General features: G+C 40.2%; 1 protein-coding gene across 6 annotated transcripts in view; it reads left to right on the top strand.

The window, feature by feature from the left end:
- PDGFD (platelet derived growth factor D) overlaps nucleotides 1-24062 on the top strand; it is a 144515-nt gene that overhangs the window by 82398 nt on the left and 38055 nt on the right. For 2 of the 6 annotated variants that reach the window (XM_035542581.2, XM_035542578.2), the window contains exons 2-4: nucleotides 1892-2096; nucleotides 6175-6355; nucleotides 7021-7062. In XM_035542581.2, coding sequence (XP_035398474.1) covers nucleotides 1892-2096; nucleotides 6175-6355; nucleotides 7021-7062 — 428 coding nt within the window. The remainder of the gene's footprint in view (nucleotides 1-1891; nucleotides 2097-6174; nucleotides 6356-7020; nucleotides 7063-24062) is intronic. The other 4 variants (XM_035542580.2, XM_035542584.2, XM_035542579.2 and 1 more) reach the window with 3 other exon arrangements.

Raw genomic sequence — 24062 nt, forward strand, 5'->3', positions numbered from 1 at the left:
AAAAAGATGTCACAAATAGATCTTTGGAGATTTTTACAAGAAACACAGACTTTTATCTTCTAAGTTTCAGGTTGCTTGGAAGCAAGAATTATTACCTTGTCAGAAGGGTACAATGAACCATTGACACACATCCACACTGCTTACAGGTTTGTGCAAGGAGGTATTTACAGCCAGGAACCAGTGACAAGCCACCTGAAAAGTAAATTCACTTACCATGAATTTTGCAACATTTCTCTGGGTTTCTGTTTTCCATGAGTATTTAACTAACAAATAAATTTATTTGCTTAGGTTTTTTGTTTGTTTGTTTGGGGGGGGGGGGGGGGGGGGGGGGGGAGGGCAGGGAGGGATATTCAGTGTATTTTTGAGTCTTGGTTCTGAAATTAAGTAGAGTGGTTTGGGGGGGAGAATTCCTCAATAGCCAAAGTCAGGAGAAGGCATTGGTTTTACATTTAGGCTGCCTGCAGTTGAGGTTGACCAAATCTTCAGCACAGAACTGGAGCTGATGTTCAGTTTAAGATCAGGACACCAGAGCTCAGATGTTTACATGAAAGCTAGTGCCCATGTTCCCATTAGTTAACATTTGTTCAATGCAGTTGGGTAACTGAGTGAAGACCTATCAGAGTGTAAGTCCCTCTGACTATGTTGAGGAGGATCTCAGCTTGCTGACACACAGGTGGCTCTCTGAGACAGCACAGCTCCACAGGACTCTGTTTGAGACTGATAGATGTGTTGCTGGACCTCTCCATCCTCATGGAGACCAGGAAGGAAATCATATGATATCGTAAATGGTGTTAGAAATCTGTGAGTAATTGAGCTGGGCTCAATTACTCAAGACCTCCACGCATCATATGGGGAGTGTAGATAGTCATTTCACATGTGGAGGCTCGGATTCAAATATCTTGACTGGAAACTGCATGTTGCCTTGAAGCCATCTGATCTTTGAAATTTCACCACACTAAAATTTTCAGTGCACAAAAATCTAGTTGTTTGCCATTTGTCAGTGCTGGGAGCCAAATCCCGCTATTGGTAACAGCTGGACAATGCAAGTACATGGCGCAACTGAGAGGACATTTTGACTTTTAGGGAGCTGGGTCTTGACACAGTTCCCATTATCCTTGGAGTAAGGGATTTACAGCAGCTGAGGTTTTACCTCAGTACAAGCAAACTTTAGGAACAATTGAGTATTTGCTCAGGCAAAGTTGTGAAATTTTAATTAAGTAAGAGCTCGGTTGTTTGTCTTGAAGTTACTCAGTATGGTGGTGGGTGAGCCAGCTTCCTGTTTCTGTTCTGTTGTTGTAAGTGTGGAGTACCTACTTGTATTCATGGTCCTTTGACACCAGAAGAATCACACCATAAGAAGACTGTCAGAATGTGACCTAACACATGCTTCTGAGAGGAAATACTTAAGCACAATAAACAAACTTCCAATCACTCTTTCCTTGTTAATGCTGTTTTGCTCAGAGAGCATCTCTCCCCAGAGCATCAAATTTGTGAAGCAGGGATGTTTGCCTTTTTACTTCGCTCTGTCTTACTTGATTATTCTCATGTTTGCAACTTTTATTAAAGTTCAAATTCTGTTTTAAAACTGAAATAGCGAGACGGGAGTTATATAATCAATATTGATGTAAAAGAAATGATATATTTATCATAAAATAAAGACTGTGTACAATTGAGTATTGTTGTTCTTATTGTTTAATGGGGGTTGAATTAAGAGAATGTACATTGTGCTTCCTATTTAATAATGAATGCTCCTAGTTCCAACTTTAAAAAGTCTTAAGAAGTCATAGACTTTAAATGCAAATAATTTGTTCTGTTTTATAAATTGTTGTGTTTTTTGCCTTCCTGTAACTGGAACAACATACTAATTTCTACAAGTTGTGACTACTAACAGAGAGCAATCACCTCACAGACTTGTACCGAAAAGAAGAGACCATCAGCGTGGCAGGGAACGGCTGCATCCACAGTCCTCGCTTCCCAAGCAGTTACCCCAGGAACCTCCTGCTGACGTGGCGGCTCCACTCCCCGGAGAGCACCAGGATCCAGCTGGCCTTTGACAATCAGTTTGGACTGGAAGAGCCTGAAAATGAAATCTGCAGGTGAGTGGCAAGCTGTCTTGTGTGGAATATTGCAAAGAGCTCCTTACTATGACATTCTAGCTTAACGGCGTGGACATTGGCATGAGACCGCAAACCAAAACCTGAGTAACCCTGGCCCTGCTTCAAGCCCCAGGCTTCCAGGAGTTCCTTCCAACATGCCTTGGTCTTCGAGTTTATCATAAACTGAGCTACCCTAGACTTGAAGCAGTTTTGGCAGGCTTTTATCCTTCTATAACATTCCAGGTACAATGCACTTGTACACTCAAATCCAGCTACCTAACAGCTCAGGAACTACTTTAACAGGATTTTGTCCTCTGTCAGCTCTGTCATGTTTCAGCCAGGCAAAAACATCTTTTTCAGTAGGTGTAAGGCACTGGGAGGAGTGCATGAGTAGGTATGTGTATGTATTGGGGTGTGAGGGACAAATACAAATGCATTGAAAAATATAATGATGTTCTTCAAATTATTTGTTTATCTTTAATGTTATTCTTCACTGGCACAGTTTCTGTTAAAACCTTTAAATGTAGGCCCACAAACGTCAGTATACTCTGCACAGTAATATATCTAATAGGGTATACTCTACCGTATTGCAGTTCCTTTGTTTTTTTCTTTTAGGCCAAAATGGCCATAAGCGCGGTTGATCTGGCTGATTAACCCAGGCGGATAAACTGCTATGCAACAGCAGAGCGCAAAGCTGAATCTCGCCAGCATTCACTAAAATGCTATAAATACAATTTTTTGGTTTGTTTATATTTCCTTTGTTCAACTATGTGGTCTGTGAGGGACAGCAGGCTCAAGATTGCCGTGTGCTCCAAAAGCCAGATTGCTGTGATGCAGCTTACATCAAAAGCTCAAGCCTCAGCTTCCAGCTCTCTGCCTGATCATGCTGTTACTTGCGCCTTATCTATGCAGAGAACTCAGTTGTTAGGATTTCTGCACACCCAGACCCTGCTTATCTTATCTTCTTTGTCAATTAATTTGCATTTATAGGACTTGGTAGCTCTGCAGGGTTTTACAGGGTGGATTTTCTTTGTGTGTTTCTGCTTTGTTGATTTTCTGCGTTACCAATAGAGAGAACCATTTCTGCAGGTTTGTTTTCCATTTAGCAATAAAGGAATGCAGACTGAAGCTGGCTCTCCTCTCCTGCGCATTTATTGTCTTGGCAGCTTCTGCTCTGCTCGGGTGCTGTTGGTCTGAGATCAGCAACACAGTAATAAGTTACCTCCTAGCACCTCGAACACTTTTGCAGATTGAAAGCCTAATGCATACAGAAGCAGCCTGTTAATATTTACATAGTGGATAAACTGTGGCTGACCTTAAATCATTGCAACTTTGAAACAGAGGGCTAATTTACCATGGAAAAAGATGAAATATTTTCTTTCAAGAGTCATTAAAGCTGGTGGCACAGTGAGGGGAAGTCAAGCCATTATTGGAACTCTGGACTTTGACCATCTTGGAAGACGTTCTGCCTGCTTTTCCTAGAGAAGCTAATTTAGGATGCAGAGAGAAGCAAAGACCTTCCGTAATCCATATGACTATAGAAGCTGGAGAAATATCACATTCTTTTCAGAAATAGAGCTTTCCCTGGAGTTACTGGAACAGTTTTATTTGCCTAGTATTACTTCCAGAGCGAGGAATTTCTCAGAGAGACAGCTTGTAATGGCTTTAAGCCTGTCCATTTCTGTATGCATAGCTAGATTTTTTGTTAATGCTTGATATGTTTTTCAAAACTAGTTTTTTTCTTCAACTTTAGTCCCCGACAATCCCTCCAGTGCTGCTTTAGAGAGACAGCAAGGCATGTTTTTAATTGAAATGAATGCTTTGAGTAGAGCATGTGCTTGAATGCTGTGCGTATTGGACAAGTAATTCAGGGTCTCTACACCTTAGATTCCTTTTGTACTTGCTTTTGACTTTATGATTTTTTCCAGAAAGTTCCTAGTGTTTTCTTTCAATTTTTCATTAATGCTAATTATTGTAATTTGCATACTGTTAAGGCTGAACTGATTGAAATTCATTCAGGCTGAGGAATGAAAAGGTACATTTTAGCAGAGCTGTTTCAGAGGGGGAAATATTTCAGGTTTTGCAGATCTTTCTAGAAGTGCTGTTAGCATTTCCACAGGTAATTGATAAAGGGTGATTCTAAAAAGCAATTAAGTTACCCAGCCTCTGAGGCTCTGTGGATGCACAGAAACAACAGAAATTATACCTACTTCCATGGTTTTTGCAGCCAAGTCTTTGCTGTTGAAAGCAGAGAAACTTACTTAGAAGAGCTTTGCCCCATTTTTGCTAGCAGCTGCTCTGGCTCCTGGCCTTAGGAAGTGGAGGCCAATCAGGGCAATTTTCACAAAAGCCTACAAGGTTTTGTTCAATCTCCTACTGAAAACCACACAACATCTTGTGTTACGAAATGTATTCACTGGATGCTGCTGGAGGAGCCAATCTGTTTGGCACAGGGCCTCAGGGAAGGTGGCAGGGCAAGAGGCCAGGCCTGCAGGGCCCTGGGGCAGGAGTTAACACCATGGGCTTTGGGCAACCTAAATGTCCTTGAGCTGACATCACCTCAAAGCATGGCCCCAGCTGTGCCTGCCAGCTCAGCAAAGGGGCTGTTGTGCTGCCCAGGGGCAGTGGAGGACGTTTGCATGGGCGGTGGGGGAGTTCTTCTGGGGTACCACATCCATCCCCACCAGACAGCAGGGGCCTGGGCAGAGGATGGTGGAGAGAGCCCAAGACAAATTTACCTCAGTCTTGAACTAAACTTTCTAATGTCACAAAAAATGTTTGCTTCAGCAGGGTTTGGGCAGATGTAGTGATTCAGTTTTGGTGAATCTGTTATTTTCTGTCCTGTGTAATTTGGGGGTTGTGAATGTAAAAGCAGCAGGGCTGATATTCTCAAGCTGCATCATGCTTGGATTTTTTTTCACATGGGCTCTCAGCAGAAAAAGGAAAGCAGGTCTGTTATTTACAGAGCTATTCAACTCCCACAAGTGGGGAGAGAGGCAGGCACTTGGTCCGCAGACCCGGGGGATGGGGAGCTCTTTGATACCACATTTCTGCTAAGAGTCATTTAACGATATTAAACTCCCTCTTTGGAAAGAGCACATGCTTTGGCAATAAAAGCCTTTCCTGAGTGAAGACTTCCAAAGTTTTAAGGCTTAGCCGTGCTGTGGGGATGGCAGCTCTCCCTGTCTCCCCTTGCCTGCGCTCGGCCTGCCACCTTGTCATCACCCCTCCCTTGCTGGCTGCAATGTGTGAGGCCTAATTCTGGCTCCACGGATATTGAGGGACTGTTTTTCTCACAGATGCAGTGAAATCAGGACTCTGTTCTTTTTCTTCTTTTTCTCCAGCTCAATAAATGAGCTCAATAAATGACCCAAGCACTTGAACAAGCAGGCAGCAGTAGCAAATACCATCACCGTGTCCTCCCATCCCTGGGGTTTGGTGTTTCCTGCTCCTGGCAGAGCCATCTTTGGGCTGAGGAGCACCAGGGCTGTACCTGGCCAGGGTGTGATGTAGCGGGAGCATCTTTCACCTACAAGGAAGGTCCTAAAAATCACCTTTCAGCAGCATGCACTACCCTGTGTGCCCCCAGCATCTTCATTTTCTCCTGGCTCCTGCCGCAGCACAGTAGACGGGAGCCAGCGGCTGCTGCTGCAGGGAGTTCAGGGACCACCAGCAAGCTCACAAATGCTTGCAGCTGCTCAGCTCAAGCAGCCTGCCTTAAATAATATTTTATCAGATCTCTAAATTATTTATCCACCACGTGAAGCACAATGCGTGTATTTACTGTGTATCAAGCAGGTCTAAATGCCTCACATCGTTATTTCAACATTGTATAGAATACTGTCTGCCATGCTCCAGGAGTACCAGAAGTAGCCATTGGAGCACTCAGGCAGTAGCTTGCAGCTTAGTATGTTTCGTGCTAAGTGGGCATGTACACCATTTGTAATATTTATCCTGATGCTTTGCAGTGGAGAATGGGGGCCAGTTGTCTATGCATCTCCAGCTGCGCTTCTGTCTATTTGCAGCCACTTTCTGTAACCAGAGCCAGCAAAAATTAATCCTTCAAACTGGTTCCCAGGTATGACTTTGTGGAAGTGGAAGATTTATCAGAGACCAGCACAGTTATACGAGGACGGTGGTGTGGGCACAAGGAAGTACCTCCAAGAATAACATCAAGAACAAATCAGATAAAGATAACCTTCAAATCCGATGACTACTTTGTGGCTAAACCCGGATTCAAGATTTGTTACTCCCTTGTGGTAAGTCATCTCACCGTATAATGGATGTAAGACAGATTGTAGTGTAAAAGAGTATCAGTACTTGAAGACCAGGTGGTGTAGCTAACTGTATTAGATCAAAAGACTAATTGACTAGAAGTATTTTCATTCCAGCAACTACATTAATACATCTCAAAGTAGTTTTGACATTCTGTCATTAAATATAAAATAAAGTCAAGTCCAGGCCAAGATTTACACTAATAACATGTTTCAGAAGCACTAACACTTTCTGCACTGAGGCTGCACTGCCAGTGCCTTGACAGATGCTGCAGAAATAGCAAAGAAATGGCTGCTCCTTTTTTTATGTTCATTTGAGGTCAAATAAAAATACCTTCAGGGGTTATTGCTGTGATTCTGAGTTAGATGCAGAGCACTTTATTCTACATGCAATAAAATTCCACATGCAAGACACAGTGTGCTAATGCTCAGGCTGTATTTTTAACCATGTATAAACATATAAACACACCTGTTTGTATATGCAGTAGCATTACCAGTGTATCATGTACAGTTTCAATGAGATGAAAACATTTAATTTTTTGTTGTTGTTGTCTTTAGAGAACCGGAATGCTTATTACTTTAAGTAGGTTTTGATACAAATATGTATTCCCTGTATTGTCGTGATTAATATTATAATGCTTTTGGTGCAGTGTAGCTCGAAAGAGGCAGATTTTGCAAACACTCAGGAAATGGTAAGCAGTAATTTATTATACTGTCATCATTATATTTTCATATCCATCGCAATTCTTATTCCCTTTTGTTAGTCCACTGTTACTTAACAAGAGTAAGAAAGCTTGAAATAGCAGTAACATTAATGCTGTAACAGGACTCACTGTTTGAGTCATTCCACTTCAACCTCTCGGCTTTGCATGCATGTATGCCTATGTATGCTAAAAGAATCCATAAACAGCGCATTGTCAAGATAAGTATAAAACCATAAAGATTGTGCTCCTTTGCATTTAAATTGGTAGGCTTCTAGTGGAGTAAAGCATTGCACTGTGAGTAAATCCTGAGCTCTAATTTACTCTAATTTGAGGGTAATCTTCAAAGACTAAAATTTAGGTGGAACATTGTATGAAGGACCACTGGGCATAAAAAAGACAGTGAAGCAGCCTCTCTTTAGCCTGCTTGTATTTCAGTGCAACTACAAGAACTCTGGTGCTTTAGCAACCTTGATTCCAGATGACGTACAGCTAGTCTGATAGCATTAGACTTTCCAACAATGAATGTTATCACTCAAAACACAGGACTCTCTGCACTAGAAAGCTCAAAAAAGCTTCTCTATTTATCTAATTTCAACACTATAAGTAAACAGTAAATATTATACTCTAGCAAATCGATTCACAAGAATACTCTCTAAGTGCACCCTCTGAAAGAAATACTAATTAATTTATTTTTTTTTTCTCAAAGAGAACTGTGCTGGTGATTAGCAGCATTCTTACATCTCAGTGAGATGGGGGATGATACATAGCTAGATAGTTTTCAGATTACAAATGGTCCAATCTAAAACTGTGTGATTAATATTCAGCATATTCAGCCCTTATCCAACAGTCCCCCCAGCCGTTCTGAGCTTGGTTCACAGGGATATGCTGAGCACTGCTGACCCCTGAAGGTTGAACTCATTGTGCTTTTGTAGGTGGCAAAGCAGGGAGCATTAACGAAGCATGCAAAACCATATGGTATTTTGCATCAGACAAAATGAAAGACCTTTACGCTGCTTTTTTTCTTTCCCTTATAACCTTCTGCATGACAAGGCTACTTCTGGGGGCTTACCTGGAAAACTGTGTGCAAGATATGTGTAAACGTTTAACTCCCTTGTTTTTTTCTTATATGTGGAGTTGGTATCTGCATGGCAGTTATTTATTTGTATACCCAAATCTGGTTGATAATTTTCAAAAAAAAAAAAAAATTTGAAGCAAGCAATTTGGAGTGTTCACTTGAGTTTATTGATCAGCTGCATCTTCGAAGCTTGATGCCAGAATGACTGGACAAATTTCTCCCTGCTCTCCATGCAGCCAAACAACATTGCAGCATTGCTCTTTAGTCTTCTTGTTTATGAATCTTCAAGGAAGTCAGTTAACTTCACTTCATTTGATGCAGATCAAGTTTTTACTTAGTTCAGCACTCTGCATGAGGCACAAATGACGCACCACTGAGCTTAGCAGAGACATACTTCATTATCTTCGTGTACTTGTGTTTTTGCATTAACTTCACATTTCAGTACCATTTAGAGAAACAAAAAGGGATTTATTTATTTATTTTTTTATAGAATGCATAAATTACACTTGTATCCATGAAAATCACATTTGCCCTTGTAAAACTAGGCATGCAACGTAAGCAACCTATGTAAGATGAAGGGGCTCAGGGTGGTGGGATTAGAATTCAAAGTGGCTCCTGGAAGAAAAGACTGAAGAGATGCAAGGGTGATCTTAAACAGGACAGTTTTGAAAGCCATATGGATATATGAGAGTAATTAACTGCCTAAATATAAGATAAGGGACAATGGGCAAGGGAGCAGAGCTGTGAAGGAAAAACAAAACAAAACAACAACAACAACAAAAAAAGTCTGAGCATCTAAACACAGCATTTAGCAGTTTTTGCTTGCCAAGGCTGGTTCCCTTCACATTTTCCACTTACTCTACCTCTCTCCACATCCTCTGCCCATCTCTGCCTCTGCTGTCTCCTCTGTGGGTCTAAGGGGCTAGGAAGGCTGAAGGGGGAACACCAAGGGTGGTTTTGGAGGGAAGTGGGGAGATCCAATGTGCTGGTGTTGCTGGTCCTTGATACGCTCTTTTCCAAGTCATACAACTCCCTGGGGGTGGGAGCTCCAGGGTGGAGCTGACTCCAGGAGCTTATTTTGCGAGCTCCACCCACCCCAAGTTGAACGACTCAGAAGTGTCCTGTCACAGCTAGAAGAAGACAGTCATACTCTGGTGGTCTGTGATGGTGCGGAAGCAGGTAAGTATGCATAGCTGGCAGCTCATGTCTTGGGATATTTCACAACCAAAGCCTCTAGTTGTAGCTGTGCACTTTGTTGAAATAACCTGAGTATCCACATGGAGAAATGTCTCCTTTGAACATCTTTAAAAATTGTCTTTTCCTTCAAACTTCACAAACCTAAAGCAAAAAAAGTCTGGACCAAGCCCAGGATGGCTATTAGGCAGGAACCTCACTTAGTTGCAGATTTGTTTGAAATTCTTCCCTGACATTATTACTTAAAGTGCTTGTTTCTCAAACAAATATATTTCATTTTTCTTCATTGTGTTGCCTTAGAAATATTAGTTTATGGTATACAAGGCACTGAGGTATTCCAATCTTTTTTCTTTTTTTTTTTTTTTTTCTCAAACTTGATATAATTTCTTACTCCAAGGGCATAGTATTTCACAACAAATGCTCTGTGTGAAATAGAGGAAGACAAGTTACCTTTGGTTACTTACACAGCTGCTAACAGGGAGGTAAGCATTGTCAGGAGACAGGGCCCTGTGTTGCACACCTTAAAGGAGGTGATGAGAATTTTCCATATCTTCACAAATGTAAAATTTCATTCCACCATTGGTTTCAGTGCAATTACCTCAACTGAGGAATCTTGCTTCTAGCAAGTCGGTATTCAGTAATTACTAAGAATACAACATCAATTATTTTGAGATGTAGGAATGTAAATTAAATTACGGTATTGCACATGGAAATAATCTTTGCTTGTTTGAAGTCATTTTATACAATCTCCCTTTTCCTTCTGAAGTGAAATTCTTCCAATGTCGTCTTTCTGAAAGGGAATGTTAACAAGACTGGACCCTGCATTTTACAAATACATTAGAAGGGACATTTACTAGAATAATCTAGGAACTCATTCAGCAACACACTCGAACAGTAAAGGTGAATGTTTTGAATTAAAATTCCCAACTCTGCATCTAATTTCATTTTAATGAGACAACTGGAAAATGTTGGATTCCGTTTGCTAATTAGAACCATTATTATAAGTTTATTGTACGAGCATATATTTGTTATACTTTTATAACAGTAAATTGCTATTGCCTTACTAATCCTTTTGTTAATCTTAAATGAAGTCCATGTTTGGGAACTTTGACTTAAATCATTGTTGGAAACAAGGGCCCCAGGAAAACTTGTAACATATATGTGTACAAACATGCATATATACAAAGTTATAAGGTTAAAAAATATATATATACATACACATTTTTGCATATATATACATACATATGTAAACGTGCATATCTGCTTTTATTTTTCTTTTCTTTTTAGTGTAATTCATTAATAAGAAACATCATATGGCATTAATAACAATCCTTGCTTATTTGGGAATTATAAATCAAAACTGATATACATGTAGTGTTAAACAGAAGAACAGAAGCACGGGGATAAATTTAGCATTAAAATGTGTATCAATGTGTTAGATTCTAAGTAATTTTTGCTTGTTTGTAACAACATTTCTTGAATGATAAAGACTTCAAGAAATGAATGGAAAGGAGAGAACTTTGGGTTTTGACCCATAGTGGAATTTTACAAAGAACTGGCTTTCCACTAAACATCCAGGCTACACTTCATCATTTATGATCAAAGAAGAGCACTGGTCACAGAGTGGGGTAAGACACGACAGGCAGACTAATAAAATGTAATTGTTTTCTCATGCAAAAAATGTTGACCGATTCAAACACTACATTTAAACTGTTGGATACGTGCCTGTTAAGCTCACAAGAAAATGCCAAAAATTCAAAGCACAATCAGAGAATTAAAATGTACAGAATTAAAACTGATTGTGATGCTCATGCAAAGACAGTCATTCTGTATTAAGTGACTGGCTCCTCCTTTTTAGCAGATTTGTTTGCATAAATAATGCAGCATCAGGCAGCATTTTTTAAAATGTAAATAAGTAAACTTCCTTGTAAGAGTTAATACGATAGCAAAAAGATTCAGTCACCAGATTCATGAGGACCATAAAGGATGATTAATTCTTTATCACCGTCCACAGGACTGAATCCAGCCCAGAAGCTGCAGGAGCCTTTGCTGCTGTGATTCTGTTTTAGCTCGTCACTTGTTTCACAGAATAGACATTTCATTTCTGTCTCCAAGACAAAATATTCTGCCTGAAAACCCGTAAAATATATCCAATGTGACAACAGGCATGATAATGATGCATGAACATCTTCCCTGCTTTTAGATAATCCACAGAAGGAATCCTGGTAAATTGCTGGGGGTACGAAGGAGAAGAATGGGGTGTGGAGGGGGAATGTCTTGGTTAATAAATTGATTGAACGTGAAATAGATCTCACAGTGAAGAAGCCAGAATTTACACATGTGGAAGCTTTATCAGTTGTTCTGCTACTCTTTCTCTGATTTAAATTTTGATTTCCTGTCCAAACTAGACAGCAAAAAACAAAAATTTATAAATACCATCAATGTGCAAAACTCATAACAGTTTATATGAGAAAACTTCTGTTTTCTTAAGTTCTTTCAGAAAACTGTTTTCTGTGCCTTGCTTAAGGCATATTATCCTCATAAAATTAACAGCCGGAGTTTCATATTTCAGGACAGAAGTAATTAATTCCTTTCTAATTAGATAAAACTTGCCCCAAATCTTTAACATTCCTTTCACAATTTTACATCAGTAGAGGATCTATCTATGTACTTCTTCTTTAATTTGGAAGGTGTTACAGTGTTCTAAAAAGCAGCATAAAATGGGAAATATTAAAAGAAGAGGTTGTGCCTCAGTGCATCTTGAGACATGAACATCTCAGAATAATTTCATATGAGAAGAAGCAATACTTTCCATTTAATGAAGATTCCCAAGTACCTAGCAAGCCTCACTCTGCTGCTTAATTCATCTCACAGACCTAACCTGTCCTTCAGCAGGGTTTGATGAAGAAAGGAAGCAGTGTGCAGGAATGTTCCAGTTCTCCTAGTACTCAGAGCAGAATAAAAGGTAGTGAAGGTTACAAAAGAAGCAACACTGGAAGTCAGATAGCTCAACGAAAAGGATGCTGACATACCTGGGTTGATAAGGCACGTCTGGACAGACACTTTCACAGCAGCATTGTCTGCTCCAGGGGCAGCTAATTAAGTTCCTAATTAAAAGATTCATTCCAACATTTGCATCTAGGAAACACATACAGCCAAAGAGGTAAGTCCACAGAGAGAGAGAGGGCAGCAAAAATGTCAAAAGGCAGTAGTCAGAGAGGCAGAAGACCCAAACAAGCAGATTCTTGAAAGTTTAAGAACAAATAAAAAATCTGAATGACTGACAATATCAAACTAAGCAGTTACATCATGAAAGATAAGCGAGAAGAAACCTTCCGTCTTTACCAGGAAGATATCCAAGTGTCACTTGCTCATTACAGCAAGATTAAAGCAGTTTCAGTTGGACTGAAGAAGGGAGAATGGAAATTAAGGAAGCACTTATAACAAGGGAATCAAGGGGATTTGTGAAATCAGATGAGTTGTGGCATGATGTGGAGAGAAGGACTAAAACGTAAACCCAATATAGCATGAAGTAGGAAAGACTGAGTCTAGAAAACAAAGCAAAAAATAGGGCAATTCCAGTACATCAGCTTCTTTTAGCAAAACCTGACTGTGAAGTTTAGGAGTAGTAGGCCTGGATTTGGGGACGTATCAAAGGTGAAAAGAGTCAGCCAGAAGCATGGGTGAGAAATTCAATTACAGCCAGGGAAATACAAACCTTCTGGCAAGGAAGATACCAAAATGAGAAGTGAGGCCAAGTAAGTACACAGAAGTTACTGGAATCTTTCAGACTTCAACTGATAAGACAATTGTTTTAATCAGAAAACAAAATAGACCTTAGCGTCTGTGTTTTCCCAGCTGCAAGCATGTGTGCCTGGCAGTTTTGTTGTTTGAACTGCATGGTGGAGAACTGGCCATTTGTTCTTCTCTGTCTCTGAATTGTTGACAGCTCAGTTAAAATGTGGCTCCCTTGCAGGATGTTGTCATCAATCTGTCTTAACATAACAGCAATCCTGTCGATGTCCAATTCCTGCTGAAAATGCTACATCTTTAATCAAATGATGTGTTATACACTGTTTGAAAATTCACCAAACTTGTGGCCATGGTCAAGGACAAGAAAATGTAGCACTTTACAACTTCAAAGGATTACACAAATGCAAGCATGTTATTTTCAAACCCAGTATCCTGTCCCAAATAATAGACTTTAACAAGACTTTAAAGGCATTGCTTATTTAGAACAGCTTTAGGTTTTGAAGAATTGCATTTCCTGTCAGCAGTACTTAACTGTTTTAAGAATTCCTGAGGAAGTTAGTGACCCAAAGAGGAAATTCCTACTTTTCTAAGGTAAGTTAGAGATACAAAGATGAGAACAGAAAAGACTAACGTGCAGTACAAGGTGGTACTATGTTGTACAAGAAAAAAAAAAAGTTTATTTTTGTGGTAGTTATCAAAAGCCTTATTCAGCATCAACTTGATTTCTTGGAAAATATTACAGAAGCAAACTGAAAGATGAAAATTGCAAGAAGCACACAACCATGTTAGTAGTGAGATTAAACAACTACATAGAGTGTAAGAATAAAGAATAAGGGCAGCAGGTTTGTTGCAGTTGTTGGCAGTTTTCTGACACCAACAGAATGGTGGCTTTGTTTTTTATTAAATGAATGAAGTGAACCTGTTACATAGCTGTGGGCCATGATCTTGCTAGTGTAGCTGGCCAAGTGCAAGAACACATGAAGACTCATGATGGGTTGTCTGTCCCGTCTCAGCCTACATGTCCATGCTGCTTCCCAGTTCATAATCAGTTTATAGCCCTAACATAGCTGTGGAAGTTAAAAACAAAACAAAAACAAACAAACAATATGAAAGCTAATCTTTTCCTTGCTTTTCAAATGTCAGTTAGGGTCAAGCAATCCCTGTTAAATAAATCTATGGAGGAACACAAATACAAATTGATTTCCAGTGAGAGAGAGTTCATGATTTACTGGTCAGTGGCAAAACTGTGCTATTGGACAAGTAGGAAATGAAACTCATCCCAAAACTTATTGGAAAGATCCTAAATAACTGTTGACAATGAGAGAAATAAATCAATGATTCCTTACTGTCTGGAATACTTGTGAATGAGTGGCAGATAAAAAAAATGTATGAAGGATATTCAAAACATTTTTGTACTAAAACAGTTCTGGGCAAATCAATTAGTTTTCAAAAGGATTTATTGTTCCTGGCTTGCCAGACTTAAAATCAGTGATATTATCTACACCATATGTTGGAAAGGTTTTTCAGGGTGTCCATAAAACAATATTCTTAATCAACAATAAGCATGTATAGCTAGCAGAAAGCTAGGAATGCTCCAGCATTGAAAACTGTAATGCATAAAATGAAAGGGTAAATTTACTGTGCCATGGAAGAGGGTAAAGGCCATCCTGTTCCCTGTCCTGGCTTCCTGTGTCTGTGTAACCAAACAGAAAATATCAATAGCTTGGACTTGATGTTTCAATACTGTAATAGGAACAGACCCATTCTAGTCTCAGTGCAGCTCCTGCTGGAAGACATCGAGTCTTCTAGGAAAGACCTTGCAGGTAAAGTCCATTGTAGAGCTGCCATTAGGAGGGCACTACAAGGACAGATAGGAAATATATTAGCAAATTGATGTGCCACGGATACCCTGTCAGTGGACCTCTCTGTGTCTACGCTAAGGAGGAAGGTTAAATCCAGTCGTTATCCCACATTTACCCCAAACCACATCTCAGTGTGTATGAACATGAGGTGACTTTACACTATCAAACTTTTTTAATAGCACTAATTAAGCTGTCCATCACATTAGCTGTTTGGTTGAAAAATAGCACTTGTTGAGGACTTGAGGACATAATGCTGGCTCTGCAAATCCATATTCTGCCCTTTAACTCTGCTTTAGCAACAGCTGAAGAATGTTAGCATGTGGAATTCCAATAACATATTAAGAGCTTACCTTTTATTTTCTTTGGTAACACTGTATGAAGGGTTTTTTATAGAAATCTAATTCTAGATGACAAATTTGTAGGGAGAACAGAGATGTCATGTTTGATTCTGTAAAGAGGTTGATTAGGCACTAAGCTTCTGTAGCAACGCTGCAAAGAGGTGTTAAGTAACTCCTGGTGCATTGGTGTGGCAAGGCTTGTCCATCCTTCCACCGTGGCTGCAAGGGAAGAGGGAATGGCCTTTTCTTCCAGACCTTGTTTCCTACTGAGTAGTCTCTGCTCTGCTTTTGCACAAAAGGTAAAGGTGCAGTTTAACTTCATTGTGGGCTGATTGTGGTGGAGAATGGGGAGTCAGTCTGCTTTTAGGTTTTTCTTCTGACTGAGTTCCAGAGAAAGTGACTGGTGAATTGAAATGTGCTAGACCTCCAACCTACACTGAAGAACCTGTGAAAACCCTTCACAGCAAGTGTTGGTTGCAGTTGTCTTTTAAATCAAAACAAGAACTGCATGTCTTCACAGTCTCGTAGAGGTGGGTTCCTAGGCTCAACTTCATGTTTTGTATTACACCAATTTTATTTATTCAACCATGTGTCAATGTTATCTTACAAAGCCTGGCAGCCCAATCCTGCTCTTTTACTGTTCTAGCCCAAGCTTGCATTGCAGGGTCTGTTTCAAGCTTAGAACAGTTCACGTTTTTGTCATTCTTGGCAAGCCAGGGGAAACAATGCATTGTGTATAATGCGTGTTTAATTGCTTACAGAATAAATCTTTGCCTTGTTTGTTGCAACAGCTGTAACCACTGGAAAATACTTACAACGCTGGATCAAATGATAATTCATTTGTTTTAAGGTTTCCAAGCCTACATTTAGTAGGGGCTGGAGGCTTTTATTATTATTATTATTCAGTATGTGTAATGCAGCAAAATATACAATCTGAGAATTTAAAGATATGAAGTCATTCAGCCCATTTTTCTCTAAGGACAAGATTTTTCTGCTTTGTAAATGTACTGGTTGTTCATCTGGTACCATTTTTAAATACAACAAGCATAGGAGCATACCTCTTGGGAGATTAAACCATAGACTAATAAATCACTGTCAGAAAGACATTTTTTTCTTTCATAATCAGTTTTAATTTCCCCTCTTTTAGTGCAATACCATTGAATGCAATTACATTCCTTCCTAATTTTTGATAAAGAAGTCTGTTCTCTTTGTCGTGGGTGTCTATCTGCTTCAGATCTTTGTAGAGTGCTTTCACACTTCCTTGTTTATTGCTTAGTCAAGCAATAAAGTCCATACTTAGCTTTTAATCTTTCCCCAAAAATTCAGGCAATGCATTTCCCACAGAAGTTTTTTGAAGTTCTTTTCAAAACTCCCCCACAGTTTCTCAGCTTTTTATAATGTCTCTGTGGTAGTGAAGGGAACTGAATCTGGAGGATCATGTTACCAGGTTTGTGTAGGAGGATAGTGTCACCTGCCAAGGTACCGTGCTTAGGCAGGGCTATATGACAGTGGCTTGGTTGCCCTAACTCTGGGAACGTGTCTTTTAACACGTTTTCCTCTGTCAGCACAGTCTGTCTCTGAGCTCCCAAGTTTCCTAGGTGCCTCCTTCCACTCAGCATGTAATTAGGAAGACATTAGGGTGCATTTTTCGAGGGTGAACTTTCCCCTTGCTGGGTCAGGATAGTATTTATGACTTTTCCATGCCCTCACAAAGATGGCCATGCCCATTTCTGCCTTGCCAGCAGGCTTGAATACAGCCTCCTGCCCTCAGGGAGGGCATGAGCCTCACAGCTGCAGCTCTGGGCCAGGCTCCACAGAAGCTGCCTGCCCCGATGCCTCAGGCTGCCTTCTCTCAGCCTCAGGTTTTCCCACCTGCAACACAGACACAGCAATCCTTTGTGAAATGCCATGAGATTAACTTCTACAAAATGCTACAGAGGCACCTTGTGTTGTTCCTGTTTCCAGTCTGGGATTCTGTACCAGTTAGGTGAGCTGCATTGCCAAATGGAGATTGCTAAACAAAGGGGTTTGTCAGCTACACTGTTTTATCTGGATGTTCATGTTTGTGTGTGTGTGTGTGCCAGTCTTACCTGAGATACCCTCTAGTTTAAGAAATTGTATGACTACAAAATGGAGAACAGCAGTTCCAGCTTCCAAACCAGGAAGATGAAAGAGCAAACCTCAGCCTCAGAGCATGACAGGACACCGAGCTTTTTACTTCTAGCAGATGGTTTTGCATCTGGGAAAAGGCTGGTCTGGTAGCTATTCTTATCCCTCTCCTCCTTGGGATGCATCATAACCAGAGCTCTCGTGATCTCTACACTTCCTTTTAACAATTTTTAGTCTTAATCTGACTCTGCAATTCCAGGCACAGGTCATCGGAAAAGGTCCTTTCCCCATGCTGGAGAAGGCTGTGTGCTTGCAAACTTGCACTGTTCTTTGCACATTGCTTCTAGCTTAAATGACCTTCATGCTCGGCACCATATTTCCAAAGACAGTTGTGGCACTGTATAAATCTGATTTGGATTTTTTATGCTTACATCTTTATTAAATTTACAGCCTTCTGTTTTGCTCTGAGCACTTTATAAAGTCCATGCATGTCTTCATAGTAATACAGATGACAGATATGTCACAGAGTGTTTCTGTTTGTCCCTTACACATGCGCATTCACACTCACCTTTTATTGGTTGCAGGGTTCTTGTCACTTTAAACTTGATAGGATAAATCTTACAAGAAAATTTTGGGCTAAATGACACTGCTACGTAAAATAAACCCCTGCCTGGTGCTGAACTCTGTGCTACTGAATGAAACATCTCCTCAAACCAAGTGCCTAGGTTGTTATCATAGTTCTTTGCCTACAAGCCCGTCTGTCTTTCAACCCATACATTTCTATCCAAGCTAAACTGACTTTGGACATACATGCCATGCCGAAGGTCTATCCTATTTCCTGTCTTTTGTAATACCATGGAAAATGCTGTTTGGGGTTGATTATTTGTTTTGTTTTATTTTGTTTCTTCTTTACTGGTTTGATGACCAGTCAATGCCTAATTAGAGATGATCTGACCAGTAACTGCACAGGGCCAGATTTTGCAACTCCTGTGCACCACTGGAAACAAAAAATATTTTTTAGATCTGTGGAATTTTTGTATCTTGTTACCAGATCATTTCAGCAGAATCAAGTAACATCCAGCTTTTATGTGAACCTTGACAAGTTATTTTTGTTTTTGTTTTTGTTTTTTTTTTTTTTCATTTTAATTGCTTTTGTTTGAGAATTTTTTTAAATACACAGTTTGATGTTTTGTGGAAGGCAAAAATTATTTTCCAGGTCCCCTTCTGTTCTTAAGTTGCAGAAGCCTTTTTTTTTTTTTTTTTTTTTTTTATACTTCCAATCTTGGCAGCTATATAAATGCTTATTTTCAATCAGCATTTAACCCTGATGTATTTCTTAGGTGATGTACAGTAAAAAACATTCCGTAATGAAAGTTTCCTTCAACTATAGAAATCAGGCCACATATTTTCTCATTGCATGTTCTTGATACTGTGCACCATTGAAGTCTACCCGTAAGTCATATAATGAAGCATAAATACAAGCTCTTGCAGGATCTGACTCTTTATATGTAGGATCAGACTCTCTAATAAAGAAGTCTATGTATCCCACATTGTCAGCAAAGTGATGTACTAGTAAATTAAAAATGCTAGGTGTGAGCCAAAGCATAGACACAAGGTTGTTTGCAGTCTCCCATTTTTAGCATGGTGAGTTTGAGAGCTAGCATGGACCCTGGGCCATTTCCAATATGCAGTTTGCAGTTGCCACTCTGTTTTGCAGGGTCATCGTTATGTCCTTGGACATGAATCATACCACACCTTACTGATCTCTTTCTCATTTCATGTACTAATGTAGATGTTGTCTGAAAGTTCTTACATGGAGATTGGTCTTTTCTTTCATTTTGCCTTCACTGTGAGTGACAGTTCATGGCATCCATGAGCCATGGGGGTCCAGTGTTTGAAGACCCATGGGTAATTTTAAAAGATAATCTTATCTTTGAAAAAAACATATATAAAGAACAAACAAACCCTTAAAAGTGGGAAAATGGTCTGAACAGAATCAGGCTGCAAAGCAGGGTAAAACAACAAGCTTTGGACCACAAATATTTTTCTCACTCTGAGGTCTGGCTGAGAATCTTGAAATGAAAAAGTGTTCTGAAGAACCCAGTTGCAGTGAGGACAGGTAGTCTGACCACCCCGTGTGGATTGAGTTACATGCTAAAGAGGCTGCTAATGATGGAAATGCACTGCTGAAAGCTTTGCTTTCTCTAGAAGTATATAGAAATTGGAAATGCTCTGCAGGTATTGGTATCTACACCAAGCAGATATCAATTGCTGTTTTTACAGATGAGGTAAATTTTTTTCAACTGTCTGGAAATGACATTCTCATTTCAAAATGTGCCTCATAGTATATATCTGAGGTCCTGCCCATTAGGCACACATCATGAAAACAAGGTTTTCTGTGCTTTTCTTATGATAATGATTAGCAGAGTCTGGATATATTAGTCACATTCTCATTCAGGCCTCCCCCCCCACCCCCCCACCTTTTCTGCATAGGCATTATTTTATGCAGAAGATGTAGCATTATTAAATTCCGATGGAAAAAATAAATAATAAAAACAAAGAGCAGTCAGGACAAATAATATAAGTAAGCAGAAAATAGGACACTCCACTTCCTTTATATATAATTTATCTCCTTCACAAATATGTGAAAGTAAACACCCTGCTTTGCCACCTTAGCAGCAACCCTGTCCACTGGCATTGCTAGCTCAGTGCTACTTGGGCACATTTTCCAGGTGCGTTAAGAAATAGATTAAAAACAGAGAAAATGTTTGTGATGCCAGCAGGTGACATCTGGAGGTTTACAAAGATGCTTATCTTCTGGTGGAACAGTGGCTGTTCAGGAGGGTTTGTCATCCTGAAGAATAGAAAGGATGGATGGGAGATCTGTATTAAAATCAGCAATGAAAGCTCAACAGATGATAGTTTGGGAAAGACTCATGCTTTCTGAACCACAGATCAAAGTTTTCTAGTGGAGTGTACGAGAGCACTCTCACAGTGTTTTCTTCTTGCAAGCCTGCATTGCTGAAGGAGGTGGAGAGCCCAAAAACCTGGCCTGCTCAGACCAGCACAGCAAGGCCATGATGACATGGGCTTGGTGCCACCTTAGTGTCTTCAGAGATAGGGTATGAAGCTATCTCTTGCAATTTTCATTGATAGTGATGTCACAGAATGGTTAAAACAAATGGGTTGTGCCTGTTATGTGGAGAATATGTATCTTCAGTTTCTAGTGAAGTCACCTGCAACCACAGACCTTACGCTCTTCAGAGGACAGCCCTGGCTGCCCCCATGGAAGGTGGTGAAGTGGTGCAGGTGTTCACACAGCCCCAGCAGCAAGGAGAGGATCTACCTCTGCCCCGGGACCCCTGGGAGGCTGTGATTTGTTTTTGTTGGTTTTGGGAGACCCTCCTCCCCATGCCCTCAGCAATATCCCTGTGCATGCGCGCAGGTAGAAGTTGCCTTGCATGCCATGCCACCGCATTGCTTGCAGATTAGTTTCATATTTTTCCCCTTTTCTAAGCACAGTCTCTTGGCACTAGCTCCTTTCTGAGTCTGTCTGTGCCATCAAATAGAGTTTCTGGTTTGGACCTTTTTTTCCATTTACATTCTTCTAAATGAAAGCTTATTTTTCTTTCCTGCCTCTGCTTCTGACCTCTTGTAGTCGCAGCATATTTCTTTGTATTAAATGATGTCTAAAACTTCTAATTTATTTTTTTTCCAACTTCTGTTTTTTTTTCAGCTTCAATTTCTGTGACATTTTATAGGTCATTAGTATTAAACTGAAATAAACCGTTCCACTTGATTTTTATTGCTTTAAAAATATTTAGCCTATTTTAATTCTACAGCTATCCTTGGTCTATTTGGTTACACTTGTATTCAGTCTGAACTTAAATAAAAATGTGTCAAGCACTAATTCTGAGCTAGTACACACCTTCCTGCTCTGGAGACCATTATCTCAGTTTGGTGTTTGTGAGCATTTCCCAGACTGGATTTTGGTAAAGCAATCCCAAAACTGATAACACCAGTCAGTTCAGTAAGATCATTTACAATGAGGCAAATGTAAGATGTCTTCTTTTTTTCTAGTCTTCATTCATAGTCTTACCTATAATTAAAGTTCAGAAAAATAGTGCATAAAAGAAATGAGAGACGTGATTCTTCCTAAAGTAGTTGTATTTAGCTTGAACAGCAGTGCCATTTTGTAGGAATAGATTTGGGACTGGAAGCCCAGTCTGCATAGTTTTATTTTCTTAAATTAAAAGAAATTCCACATAAGCAGTATCCCTTGCTGTTTGAAATAAATCAACTGCTTTTGATCCCATCAAAAACATGGAAAAGCTAAGAGAAACTGGTTCTTGTATTCTTCAGAGATTATTTGTTCTTGCTTGATTATTGTTATCATCTTAGAAACTTTATATAGCAGTCCTTTCTTGTTGTCCTAAAAAAGGCAATGCCTTCCAGTTAAAGCAGAAGGGTGAACAAATTGTTTTGCTTTGCATTATCTGTGAAGCACAACACATGCTCCTGCTGCATGCTTACTGCAGAATTAAACGGCATCCTCCGGGAGAAAGCTCAAAAACAAGTGGATCCTTCACAAAAAATCAATAGGCTGGGATTGCTGCTAGGACAGCTTATGTCCCTTACTGGTACCTTTTTACATTGTGTCCTCAGCTTTGGAATTAAATTTGCTTAGCTCCATTAGTGTTTTTCATTATTATTACTGTTCCTTCTGTGTTTCTCCCAAACCTCATTTGAAAATGTGAGTGTGCATGTCAGAGCACGTTGCAGATCCACCTAATAGAACAACAGAAAATTTGGAATATTAAAAGAAATTAGGCTGTCTTTGTTAATGATTATTTTCCACTGATGATAGAATGTACTATATATGTACTATATACTGGAATGTATCTATAAACATAGGTAGAAACCCAAGTGGGAAGAAGACACAAAATGAATAGTTGTCCCTTAGGAGGTCTTCTGTCAATATTTTTCCTTCTAACCCTAGTACCAGGGCCTCTCAGTACCTTACCTTTTGTTGTGAGTCACGACAACATTGAGGGCCCATAATAACCAGCTGTCACTGCCTTCTGTTAAGTCTGAAGGACTTTTTTGCTCACCAGGACACCACAGGGCAAGTGAAGTGTCAGCTTTCTCAGTTTTGCTTGGGGCAGATTCACCTATTACCAGAGAGGCTGCTTCCAAGAAACCTGCCAGTCAGCATGATGGAAGTTCCCCAAGGTCCTCTCAAGGGCACTGGACTCCAAGTTGGACATTTCTGTCTCCTGGGGTTGCTGCTCCCAGGTTCTTGTCCACCTTGCTGCATGGGGTATTGGAGGGGGACCAGCAAGCTCTTAAAACTGTGCCAGTGTTGTGGCCCAGGGGCACTTAGACACCAACCCGAGGTGAGCAAGGAGACAGATCGCTTTCAGCACCCTCAGTTGTCACTGCCAAGAGCTGGGCATCGCAGACCACCTGCACAAGGCACAAAGAGTCACTGCCGGAAGCAAGTCTCTCTTTCTATATCATAGAAATAAATATATAGGAAGCAGAGAGCAGCGTTACTGTTAGCTTCATGCATCTGGGTTTTATCCCTAGAGGCAATAAGGTGAAGCAGGCCTCACGGGGAAATAGCGAGTGCAGTAAAGGTATATAACATCAATAGAAGGAGAGTGGCTGGGCCGCTGCACGCTCATTAGTCTGACCTAGAAAGCTTACAGGGCACTTGTCACCAGAACAGGTAGTTAAAGATACAGGAAAATAGGAGAAAAAAAATGTATCTGTTTATCAAAGGAGCTCGTGGGAGGCTTGAAGAATAGTCTGAGAGGAAGGAAGTTCTGTATGGCAAATGTAACCGGACTGCAGAAGAGCCCCTCACCTGTGCCACATAGGAAGCAGTCACTTAGCCGGAGGAGATGGCAATTAAAAAAAGTGCCACAAGGCAAAGGGGAAGCAGTATGCTGTAATGCAAGAGGGGGGAACCCACCAGGGAGAGGTTGCTACAGGGACTTTCTAAAGGGTTGGCCTTATGATCAGTTTTATTTTGGGTTTTTCGTAGGGACCAGAGCCTAGCCTGTCACAGTAGCATTTTAATGAATTTTCCAGCACACGCAGAGCTGAAGTACATTGCCCAGCAATGGGAAAGTCAGAATATCAGGGAGGAAAACTGGTTGACCTTGAACACCAGAGAACTGGTTTGCAGTGAAATGCAGCCATACAAAAATAAACAAACAAACAAACAAACAAACAAGTAAAAGAAACCAGAGGTCACTCAGGTAGAGATTAATACTAAAAACATTTGCTGCGAAATGATGTCTCACTGGTTAGCATAGAGCAAAAAAAGAGAGTTTCTGTGTGTAATAGGCATAGAAGTACCAAGGAGGCAGTAATTTCACTTTCTGTGTAACTTTTCTGTGTACAGAAAAGTTCTGAGTACTACTGTGTACACTTTTCTGGGATACTTTGTACAGTTTCATCCTCATGGTACAGAACAAACACATCTTTCTTGGGCTGGGCTCAGGGAACAGCTACAGGACAGCTGAGGGAAGAGAGGACATTTCTCACTGAGGGCCAAGACAACTTGGCTTGCTTAGTGTAATAAAACGGATGCTGAGAGGAGATATAACATCTCTTCAGAAGCACTGCAGGAAGAATACTCAGGAGAGG

This window comes from Cygnus atratus, chromosome 1 (assembly GCF_013377495.2).
Source record: "Cygnus atratus isolate AKBS03 ecotype Queensland, Australia chromosome 1, CAtr_DNAZoo_HiC_assembly, whole genome shotgun sequence".
NCBI classification, from domain to species: domain Eukaryota; kingdom Metazoa; phylum Chordata; class Aves; order Anseriformes; family Anatidae; genus Cygnus; species Cygnus atratus.